The sequence below is a fragment of the Marmota flaviventris genome, chromosome 3, assembly GCF_047511675.1.
Source record: "Marmota flaviventris isolate mMarFla1 chromosome 3, mMarFla1.hap1, whole genome shotgun sequence".
Classification (NCBI taxonomy): Eukaryota; Metazoa; Chordata; class Mammalia; order Rodentia; family Sciuridae; genus Marmota; species Marmota flaviventris.
This window is the reverse complement of record NC_092500.1, coordinates 36,738,589-36,751,231: the sequence shown is the minus strand read 5'-3', so window position 1 is coordinate 36,751,231 and position 12,643 is coordinate 36,738,589. Positions and strand designations below refer to the sequence as shown.

The window sequence follows — 12,643 nt, the reverse complement described above, 5'->3', positions numbered from 1 at the left end:
GACTCCTATAGGCTTCAGAACTGATTGGCTTGTATTAAAAGTGTATTTGTACATTTGTATGTGATAAGAACTCCATTTGGGTTACTAGCTTATTTTTCATTGATTAAGACTTATCTTCGTCATTTACTACTATTTCTCTTATGGTTTCTTCTGTTTTCTTGCAGAATTCGTTTCATAGTGAGAAATCATCTTAGGATAGTACTGTGAGTTAGAATGGAGACATTACAATGTCTTCCTCTATGTTTAACAGCAAAGTCAAGTTTCTCACATTCACAATGGTCCCAGCTCTCTAATATTAATTTGATTTCTGGTTTTTGTCTGCCTTTTTTTCAGCTGCCTACTGAATCACTCTTCTATCGTGCTGTTCTTCAGGATATTATTAAAGATTGTTATGGCATCACAAAATGGTATGAGGATTTTATTTTAATAAGAATAACTCATAAGTGAATTTATTTTTAATCTTCAAGTGAATTTTTAAGGGTCAATTATTAGTAAAAAATAAAAGCTATGAATTTGAGCTAATGTAAGTAAAGAAGATGTAGTCACATTATCTTAGTTAACTCATTTTTAATGTGTGAATTCTAATAATTCTTTCTTTTCCTGAAAGGTTTTTGTAATGCTAAAGTGATATATTTAAAGTGTACTTTAGAACTTTTGAAGTATTAAAATATTATGTGTAAATAATTAATTGAATATTTGAGTAGGAGTTATTTTTAGATGTTTCACAACCAGCACAGCATAACACTTAACTCACTTGAACAAATCTCAATCATAGGCAACCATTATAGCCATTCTAATCTCTATTGATACACTAGTAGCCCAGCGTTATATTTTGGGGGTGTGTGTGTGTATGTGTGTCTGTTTTCTCCAAATAATTTACTGGATATATAGAAAGGCAAGTAGCTGAATTTTTTCATAATATTGGTTTAAAATTTTCTTTATTCAGGCATATATTTGTAATCTTGGCAAATTGCATGAATGTTGTTTTGCTAATTATAATTTTAGGATTGTGGTAGTCACTTGGTGCAAAGTAGGATTCTTCTTTAAATTCAAGTAGGGTGATTTTTAGGTACTCAAAAAACAATCTATTTGGCAGATATTGAAGGGTTTAAATTAGCTATCTCTTGGCAAGAAAAAAACTCTTGATAGAAATTTGTATGTGCATATATCTACATAAACTATTGGTATCAACTATAATTTCTATGCAAATAACTTCCAAATCTTTATATTTGGGGTAGGGGTTGGGGATTGGTACTGGGAATTTAACCCCGGGGCAGTTTACCACTGAGCTACATCTCCAACTTTTTTGAGGCAGGATCTCACTAAATTGCTTAGGGCCTTGCTAAATTGCTGAGGCTGGCCTTGAGCTTGAAATCCTCTTGTCTCAGCCTCTGGAGCCACTGGTATTATAGTTATGGGCCACTCACTGTTCCTGGCCAAATCATCATCTTAATCTCTATTCCTTTTTCTATAAATTTACCAATCTTTGATGTATCTAAAAATGTGAATTCTTCATGTTCTCCTGAAAACAAGTTTTCTTTCTTGAGCCCACCCAAAGATGCCATCCTTGTTGAAAAAGTATTCCTAAAATTGTGCAAACTTGTGTCTACACAAATATTGATTCCCTGCCTTCTTTTACAACTTCAGATGTATTCATTGATTTGTATAATGGTCTCTTGTTGACCTCTTAAATTTGTCTCCATTCTTTTCTCAGTCATTCTCTCAATTAAAAATCTGACTTTCTAACATTCCATAGTCCTGCCTTCCTTTACTACACAGAAAGTAAATGGTGTGTATTATAAGATTTATTTTATTCTAAAGCCTCATTTGTCTTTCAGCCTCATTTGACCATGTTGATAATTGTTTATTCTCTAAACTTTCTTGCTCACTATCTTCTGTAACATTGCATCCTATTAAGTTTCTTTTTCCTACCCTAAACATTCATCTTAAATGTCTGGAGGCATCTGCCAATTTATTAGTAGTCAGCTGTCTGCCAGTCAACAGACAAGACAGAGTGAGCCCAGCTTTCAACAGAATGACAGTTCTAGTGAGGCAGAAGTTAAAGTTTATGTTCTACCTGGATGAAGACTCAAGAGTAAGCCAAGTAAACCACTCATACATTGAGTTAGGTCTCAAAAGGGTCACACCATAAGAATTGTTAGATATACAACATTTCCAAGATGGACTAAAGCCCCACTTCAAATCATCTCAAGCTTCCATCATGGTGTTTCTGATTATTGCTTCCATTAGCTCTCTGCAAAAAGCATATTCTTTCTGGATAAAAATAATATAAATCTGGACCTCAAATTATCACAACAGTTTATTACCTACAGCATCTGGCAGTTAATCTAAACCATTCATGGTATGAAACAAGACAACATGGCCAGAATCTAAAGTAAACCATATAGTTAATAGAAATAGGCCTCTAGTAGATCCAAAGAAAAATAACTATAATGGAGAGACTTACACTCTGGGAAAATGAAAGGGATATACTTCTTGTCAGTTTTCTTGCTAAGTATAATTAAAACCCTGCACATTATATACAACAAACAGTAGAAGACTCTGAAAGATGGAGAGAATAAGGAAGACTGGCTCTGGATTTCAGAACATGATAAATTTCTTGGGTTTTCTTTTTGATTATATAGTTCAGAATTGGAACTGGAAAAGCTAGCAATCCAGAAACACAAGTGGGCACTAACAAAACATCCTGAAGGAAGATTAAATGGGGCAATAGAAATGTTTGGAATTTTCCAATCTTAAGAAATAAAATATGTCGATCCCCAGATTTAATAAGAACGTAAACCCTTTGGCAAAGGCAAAAAAAATAATAATAATAATAGAAGACGACGATGACAAAGAAGAAGAAATACAAGAACCACCAACTTCTAGACATATAATAGTAAGATTACTGAAAACAGGTCAGGCACAGTGAGGCACACCTGTAATCCCAGCAATTTGGGAGGCTGAGGCAGAAGAATGGCAAGTCCAAGGGCAGCCACAGCAACTTAGCCAAGACCCTGTCTCAAAATTAAAAAATATAAAGGACTAGGGATATAGTTTAGTGGTGCTAAGCCTCAGTTCAATCCCTAGTACCAAAAATAAATAAAATGAAAGAAAAAAAGGATTGCCAAAAATGAAACCAAAGAGAAAATTCTTAAAGCAGTCAGAGATGGTAGAAAGGGAAAGGGGGAAGACAAGATATCTTCAAAGGAATACAGTTAAAATGACCACTAAATTCTTAGGTTAAACAGTGGAACCAGAAGTTAGGATGTCTTCAAGATGCAAGAAGAAAGTCAGCTACAATGTAGGTGATGTAAAGACATTTTGAGACACACAAAAACAGCAAATATGCAAACTAGCATGCAGACCTAAAAGAAATACTAAAGGATTAAGGCACAAAGAAAATTACCCCAGATTGAGTTTGAAGATACAGGAAAAAATATAAAATAATAGGAAAAATAAGTGGGGCTAAATCTAAATGAAAATTGACTATATAAAACTATAAAAGCAAAATCATATATAAAAATAGCATATCAGTCAGAGGTAAGTAAATAAAGTTAAAATGTTCCGATTGCCTTGAGTTGTTCTTGGGAATATAAAAATAGTCACTTTATTATAAGTTGACGATGTATATTGAAATCTTTGATATCAAATAAATGGTAAGAGAGTATATAACTAACAAGCTAATTGAGTAGATAAAATATAATGAAATGATTTACTTAATCCAAAAGAAGAATAAACAGGAACCTTAGACAGAGACAGGTCTTCATCATTGATGGATAAGTATTATAACTGGGAAATTTAAAGGGATTAAGTACTTTTTCTTGAACAAAGTAGAACATATTTTGATTTAAAATAGTTACTGTTGTCAACTATATTAGTCCATTCTTTGTGGCCCTAACAATACCACAGGTTGGGTGATTTATAACAAAGTTTTTTGTTTGTTTGGTTGGTTTTGTTTTGTTGGCTAATTGGTGTCCAAGATTGAAGGGCCATATCTAGAGATGGCTTTTTCGCCATGGTGTTTTAAGGTGGTACAGGATATCACAAGGCAAGAGATTCTACCCTAATGACCTTAACTTATCCTAATAACTTCTCAAAGATCCTATCTCAAAATACCATAGTTGGATTATTTTCATTCTTTTAAAGTATTAAGTTGAGGATGATTTTTCAACTCAAGAAGCCTTATAAAAAGACACATATTTCCACAGTACAAACAGAAGTGATGTTGGTCAGAATATTCCCAGAGCTCAAGTGTAAATAGCTCCATACCACGGTAGACTCAAAGGAGCTGTTTCATCAAATAGTCACAAAAAAAAAAAAACATCTAGCACAATCCTATAAAGTTTGAAATCTGTTAAAAAATGGAGTTGAGGGCTATATGCTAGAAAGGAGGACTATGATAACTTTAATTTGGGATCTTCTAGATTTCCTATTTTGGTTATTTGGTATATTTTCTAAAAGATAGTATTATACTGTTTTAAGTTGCAGTAGTCAAGTCCACTTTTTTAATGCCAGTTGACTGGATGGATATATTGATGAATATTCTGAACAGAAAATAATGTTGTCAAATGAAAGTTACAAAAACTACAAGAGAAGTTAAGAGATTTAATGTAGTTAATGTAGACAATAAGTACACAGAAAAAGAAACCTAATAGAGCACCTAGAAAGAGATATGTAGGGGATACCCAACCCAGTGCAAGAGTTAATGGTTTAACCAACATTATCATTTAGTACTCAGGCTTAGGCATCTGATTTACTTCAGCAGTGAGCCTGTCCTTAAGAAGGTGTATGCAAAGAAAACCAGAGCCTTGGCAGGGCAGGGGCAGGAGGGGGTTCAGATTGTTAAAAATGAGCTCTCTAGTTCACTAAATAATATTCAGCATGATTTTCAATTTTTATTTTATATGGAAGTTTTGTTCCTGTTGCCTTTATCCTCATGCTTTGAAAATGCTACAGGTTCATGACATAATTGTAGGGGAATTAAATCAAATAACTGCAAATTATATAATTATCATCAGGCAGTTACACAGCATCAACTATAATAGTAGTTATTTTGGACCTACTAACCTACTGTGGCTTGAGGATTAGCTAAAAAGGAAAGTTCTGAACTAAAATATCAACCAGAGTTCTATTTCTAGTAATATTGTGGGTTTAAATGCTTACAAATAAACTACTGAATAAAATAATAAAATTTTAATGCTTTACTGAGCTGAAAAGAAAAAAAAAAAAAGAATTCTTCAAACCCAAAATCAAGTGAATTCAGAGGTAGGAAGAAGGAAAAAAGATAGCTCTGAAACCTGTAATCTCCAGAGTGTTCTCTCTTAAATCCTAATGGCATTTCACTTTTATTTTCACAGATGCCCAAGGTAAAGATAGGGGTAGGGCATAAATCCTGCTATCTCAAAATGAGTTTTCTAAACAAGAAATCCCCTTACAAAGAAGATATAATAACAAAAGGCTATAACTTTATTTAAGGGTGAACTAAAAAGGAAGCTTTTACACACACATACAAAAAAATGTAATAAACTTATCTTAATACTGATTTGGGGATAGAGGAGAACTCTTTCCTGAAAATTTATAACCATAGCATTTATTATGAGGATTTTTGGAAAACAAAATCATAACATTAATGCAGAATTCTTTTCAAGAAGGTTCAGAGTAATAGTGTTCTTTAGTCTGTAGCACAGAGTGACACAAATACCTATGGAGGAATATACCTTCAAAGTATACCTCATGATAAAATTCCAAACAACATGATATTAAAAAGAAAGACCTCAAAATACTATTGGAAAAAAGAATCTATAAGTCAGGAAACAACCAACAACAGATTCAGATATCCACTAATATATGATATAAAAATCACATTTTAGCATATGTAAGAAAAATGTAATTTTTTATGTTCATATAGATAGATAAAGGGAAAATATAATAAAATATGTTGATATAAAATAGTGACCAAATATATTTGAGAATGAATCAAAGCCAAAACTCAGTATACAATGTTGAAGAGAGAATTAATGAGTTGGAAGGTGCATACAAAGAAGTTATCCACAATAAAACAGATCATGAAGTGGAAATATTGAAAATAAGATAGTAAAAATGGTCAACATAAATGTCACTAGAGATACAAAAGAAGAGAAAATTGAGAGACAATATTTAAAAAGATAATAGCTAGCTAGAGATTTTTCAGAATTTGATGAAAACACCGATTTCGAGATCCAGAGAATTCCAACCAATCCCAAACAAAGTAAAGAAAAAGAACCTCACATTTAAACTCCCTGGACTTAAAAATCAGATCATCAGAGACAGAAAGAAGATAAAAGCAGTCTGAAGGGAAAACAGGGGAATAGATCATATCAAAGGTGTAAGTATTATATTGGCTTTCTAATAGTGACAATAGAAACCAGAAGAGATAGAATGAAGTAATCAGTATCCTGATTAGAGATAATTTATCTTAGATTTATATATTCAATAAGTGTATTTTTTTAAGATCTCAATAATGCTTGAGAGAGTTAGCTTTAACAGACCTGCAAAATGAATACACTTGAGGATACAGGAAATAGGACTTAGATGGAAGGACTAGTTCAGAAAAGAATTGTTGGGCACAGAAATTGGCAAACATCAAAGCAAGCATTACGCATATGTAAAACTAAGTTATGAACATAAGTAAAACTAGTGATACTAGCTCATTGGTGAAATCTTTGAAAATTATAGCTAAGTACTATAAACAAGTACATATGTTTGGAAGGATTAATCAGAGCATCTTACATGGTCTTATACATCATAGAAATGATGGTGAAGATAACTCTTAAAGAGATTTGTGTTAATAATAGTCGCATAACTTTAAAATATAGAATTTCTAACTTCCCAATTTGTAAATAAAAAAGAAAAACAGAAATGCAGGAAAACATAAACATTAAATTCACAAAACAGCCAAAGCAATCCTTAACAAAAACAACAAAGTTAGAGGCATTATATGACCTAGATTCAAAATATGCTATATAGCTCTGGTAAATAAAGCAACATGGCATTGGCATAAAAATAAACATATACACCAATGGAATTAGTGCTCAGAAATAAATGTATACATTTATGCTCAACTGATTTTTGACAAAGGCACCAAGAACACACAATAGGGAAAGAACATTCTCTTCAATGAAGGGTGCCAGGACAACTGGATATCCTTATGCAGAGGATGAAATTAAACCCATATCTCTGACCATATAAAAAATCCACTCAAAATGGATTAAAGACTTAAATATTTAAGACCTAAAACTGTAAAATGCCATAAGAAAATGTACAGGAAAAGCTCCATCACATTGGCATGGGTGGTGGTTTTTTAAATGTAACCCCAAATACACAGCAACAAATGCACAAATAGACAAAATGGGATTACATCACACTAAAAGGTTTCTATTAAGAAAGGAAATAACAGTAAGAGATAACATACAGAATGAGAGAAAATATTTGCCAACAATACACTGTCTAGGAGTTATTAACCAGAATTTATATAAAACTCAATAGCAAAAACACAAATAACCCAATTTTTCAGTGAACTAAAGACCTACTTAGGCATTTCTTGAAACAAGACATACAAATGACCAATGATATATGAAAAAAAAATGTTCAATAATCACTACCATCAAGGAAATGCAAATCGAAACCACAGTGAGACATCATCTCACCTTTGCTAGAATAACTAGTGTTAAAAAGACAGAAAAATAACAAATGCTGGTGAGCTTGTGGAAAAAGGGGAACTCTGGTGGAAATGTAAATTACAAACTTCATGGAGAACAATGTAGAGGTTGCTCAAAACAATTAGGGTAGAGGGAGTGGGAAAGATAACTTGCCCAAGTTTACATAGTTTCAGTTAGATAGGAATAATAAGTTCAAGAGATCTATTCTACAACATGGAGACTATAATTAATAACAATTTATTATATTCTTAAAAAACGAAATAGAGTAGATTGTAAGTGTAATCATAAAGAAAATGGTAAGTATGTGAGGAAATGCATGTTACTTAGATCAGTAGAGCCATTCCATGGTGTTTACATATTTCAAAATAACATGTACACAATTAACATATACAACTTTATTTGTTAAAACTTGGAGAGGGGGAAATATAGTTATAAGCTTATAAATTGGTAAATGGAAATAAACAGAAATGAAGAAAAAAACAAACATTAAAACATTTGAAAAGAAACAGGGAAGATGAAGACAAAAAGAAACGAAAATCAGAAACCAATAGAAAGTTAATATTCTTCCCTAATTTAAAATAAAATTCTTTAGTAAATGACAAACAGTTTAGCTTAAAAATGAATTTGTATCCTAAAGTGTGCATCAAATGCCATGCTATGTGGAGTAACATTAAAAGCTCAATATCAGGAAAAAGGCAAAGATATCTGTTGCTTACAACCAGTATCAGGCTAGAAGTCTTAGCCAACATTGTAAGACTAGGAAAATAAGTAACAGTATAAGCATTGGAAAGGAAGAAGAAACACCATGATTATTTTTTGCTGTTATGGTACTATAGACTATCTAAAATAGACTATAGACTATCTAAAATAATGTACAAATTGTTAAACAAAAAAGCTTGGTGAAATATTCAAAAAGCTATTGCTTTTTAAGCTGTCATTAAAAAACAGTTTTAAATACCACTTTGAATTTTAGTTAAAAAATGATATATCTAGTAATAAACCTGCCAAAGGCATGAAGAAAACAATAAAATGTAAAAATATTAAATGACTGCTTAACAAAAGAAGAAATATACCATGTTTATGGGTAGAAAGACTGTCATAAAGATGTCAGCTCTCCTAGTATTTTCTAGAGCACTGCAACAGTGCATTTAGTCAACATCCAAAAGGGTATTGTGTGTGTGTGTGTGTGTACACAAGTTGTTTCAGAATTTATTTGGAAGAGCTAAGGATAAAATAAATTGAAGAATCTACTGAAGAAAAAAAAACAAATATGGAAATTCTTGTTTCACCAGATATCGGCACTTACTTTTGATCTATAGTGATTTAGATGATTGCCAATTAGAGCAGAGGAACCAAGTGGAGTTCAGGGACAAATCTTTTTCGTTTGTCTTTGAAGAACAGAATTGTTAAATTAGTAGTAGTAGAGTAGTAATTTATTCAATGTATCATTTTCCATTGTTGTGTTACAAATTATCACAAACATAGTAGCTGAAAACAGCACAGATTTATTACTTGAAGTTCTGAGGGTCAGAGTCCAAAATGGGTTTCACTGAGCTAAAACTCAAGATGACAGCAGAGCACTAGTTCTTTTGAAGAATTTAGAGAATAATACATTCCCTTGCCTTTCACAGCTTTAAAGGCAGTCTTCATGCTTTGGTTCATGGCTCCTTCCTTCATCTTCAAGGCCAGCAGCATAGCATCTTTTTCTGACTCTTCCTCTTCTGCTTTCCTCTTCCACTTTAAAGGATTCTTATGATTACTTTGGGCCACATGGATCATCCATCTTGACTTGAAGTTCAGTAGATTAGCAGACTTAATTCCATCTACATCTTTAATTCCTTCTTGCCATGTAACATAACATATTCACAGGTTCCATAAATTAAAATGTAGATATATATCTTCAGGAGACCACTATTCTGCTTTTCCCTTACCAAAAAAAAATAAAATAAAAAGTTTAAATCTGACTTCTACTTTATATCAAACATACAAGTCAATCTATTGTGGATTCAAAGCTTAACAATAAAATATAATGTTGTAGTACTTGTAGGAGATTGTATTGAGAAACTTTTATGACTCTGGGATAGGAGAAGTTTTTCTTAATATAACTGTGCAAATTTTTAAAGACTGAAAATTAAAATACTAATACTAAGAAGTTATGTTGACTTAAGATATCATGAAAAGAGTTAAGGAAGATGACCACTCTGAGAAGCTAATTCTAAGACTTAGAACTAACAAGATTAATATCTAAATGATATACACAAAAAGAATTCCCACATAGTCAACATAAGAAAAGATGCTCAATATTTATTAGGAAACAGGGAAATGCAAAATCAAATCATAATGAAGTAATGTTTTTATAATCCTTAGATTAAAAAAAATTAAAATTTGACAAAATTAAGTCTTAGCAAGAATATAGAGCTGCTAGAACTGTCCATGTTGCTGGTTTGGAAAAAAAAAATAGTTGAACTCTTTCAAATCAAGTTACTCTTCACTAATAAAGTTGAAAATGTTCATATACTTATCTCATCAGTTCTACATCTAAGTATACTTCCTAGAGAAAATTTTATGTGTTTTCCTCTAGATTTATACAACAATGATCAATAATAGCAGTGCTTATGAGAGCAAAAGTCTAGAAACAAAAAATTTATTAATATTAAGATTGATAAAATGTTTGTTCATATAGTAAAATACTGTGATATAATGAAAATTTATGAATTAATTACAACATATGTCAATGTGAATGACTCATAATTTTAACTCAAGTAAATAAAAAAATTCTTATGTTTCCATTATGTAATTCACAAATAAGCAAAACTGTGTACTAAATTATTTAGGATTATAAATATATGGTAAACAATCAAGAAAAGCATAAGAACATGAAAACACAATCAAGAAAAGCATAAGAACATGAAAACAAGGATTAATATTGTGTTTCTTATGGGAGGAGCAACAATGGAGTAGACAGACAGAGTACATAAGAAAATCAGTATACTGATAGTGTTATATTTCTGAAGTTTGGTGTTGAGTACAAGGGTTCGTTTTATTGACACTTGTATTTTTTATATATTTTGTAAATACTGAAGATTTTTTGTGTTTTCAATAAAATTATAATATTTTAGCAGGCTACACCACAGGGTCAGTTTATCCACATATGATATTCCTAATATCTAATAAAGACATTTTATTTTATATATTTTGGGGGAAGGTACCAGATACTGAACTCAGGGGCACTCAACCACTAAGCAACATCCCCAGCCCAGCCCAATTTTGTATTTTTATTAGAGACAGGTTCTCACTGAGTTGCTTAGTGCCTTGTTGAGGCTGACTTTGAACTCATGATCCTTTTGTCTCAGCCTCCTGAGACTCTGGGATTACAGGCATACACCACCGCGCCCAGCTGACATTTTATTATAATATTAAAAAATTAAGATAATAGTTAAAAGCTTTTCTAAAGTTTTATAGCCTGAATGAACCATGCTAGGACTAAATTCACAGTATGGAAGTGCTTTCATTATCTTGTGCTTATTTTTTTTATATTTTATTTTATAAATGTTATAAAATAACATTTTATTTTATTTTATAACATTTATAATATTATAAAATAAAAATATATATATACACACACACACACACACACACACACACACCACATTTTCTTTATTCATTCATCTATTGAAGGGCACGTAGGCTGGTTCTGGAGTTTAGCTCTTGTGAATTAAGCTGCTATAAACATTGATGTGGCTATAAAATGCTGATTTTAAGTCCTTTGGGTATAAACCCAGGGGTGGGATAGCTGAGTGAAATGGTGGTTCCACTGCAAGTTTTCTAAGGAATCTCCATACTGCTTTCCAGAGTGGTTGCACCAATTTGCAGTCCCACCAGCAATATATGAGTGTGCCTTTTCTCCCACATCCTTGCCAACACTTATTGTTGTTTGTGTTCTTAACAGATGCCATTCTGACTGGAGTGAGATGAAATCTTACAGTGGTTTTGATTTGCTTTTCTGTGATTGCTAGAGATGTTGAACATTTTTTCGTATATTTGTTGGTTGATTGTATATCACCTTCTGAGAAGTGTCTGTTCAGTTCCTTGGCCCATTTATTAGGTTAATTGTTTTTTTGGTGTTAAGGTTTTTGAGTTCTTTATATATTCTAGAGACTAGTGCTCTATCTGATGTGCGTGTGGTAAGAATTTGTTCCCAATTAGTAGGTTCTCTATTTACCTCACTGATTGTTTCTTTTGCTGTGAAGAAGCTTTTTAATTTGAGTCCATCCCATTTATTGATTCTTCAATTTATGTTTTGTGCTTTAGGAGCCTTGTTGAGGAAGTCAGATTCTAGGCTGACATGGTGGGAATTTTGACCTACTCTTTTTTCTATTAGGCACAGGGTCTATGTTCTAGTGCCTAAGTCTTTGATCCATTTTGAGTTGAGTTCCGTGCAGGGTGAGAGAGGTTGAATTTCATTTTGTTACATGTGACTTTCCATTTTTCCCAGCACCATTTGTTAAATGGGCTATATTTTTCTCCAGTGAATATTTTTGGCACCTTTGTCTAGTATGAGATAACTGCATTTATGTGGGTTTGTCTGTATCTTCTATTCTGTATCATTGGTCTATGTGTCTGTTTTGGTACCCATACCATGCTATTTTTGTTACTATGGTTCTATAGTATAGTTCAGGTTTTATTATTGTTATGCCTCCTGGTTCACTTATCTTGCTAAGGATTGCTTTGGCTATTCTGGGTCTCTTATTTTTCCAAACAAATTTCATGATTGCTTTTTCTAATACAATAAGAATGTTATCAGTATTTTAATAGGAATTTCATTAAGTGCAGCAGCCCCCAGAAACACTTTTGGTAATATGCCCATTTTGACAATATTGACTCTACCTATCCAGGGGCATGAAAGGTCTTTCCATCTTCTAAGGTCTTCTTCAATTTCTTTC

General features: G+C 32.2%; 1 protein-coding gene across 1 annotated transcript in view; it reads left to right on the top strand.

Annotated features, from left to right (window-relative positions):
• Positions 1-12,643, top strand: part of Mettl25 (methyltransferase like 25) — a 107,807-nt gene that overhangs the window by 62,677 nt on the left and 32,487 nt on the right. Inside the window, exon 8 of the mRNA XM_027920012.3 lies at positions 334-407. Within this exon, the coding sequence (XP_027775813.2) occupies positions 334-407 (74 nt within the window). The remainder of the gene's footprint in view (positions 1-333; positions 408-12,643) is intronic.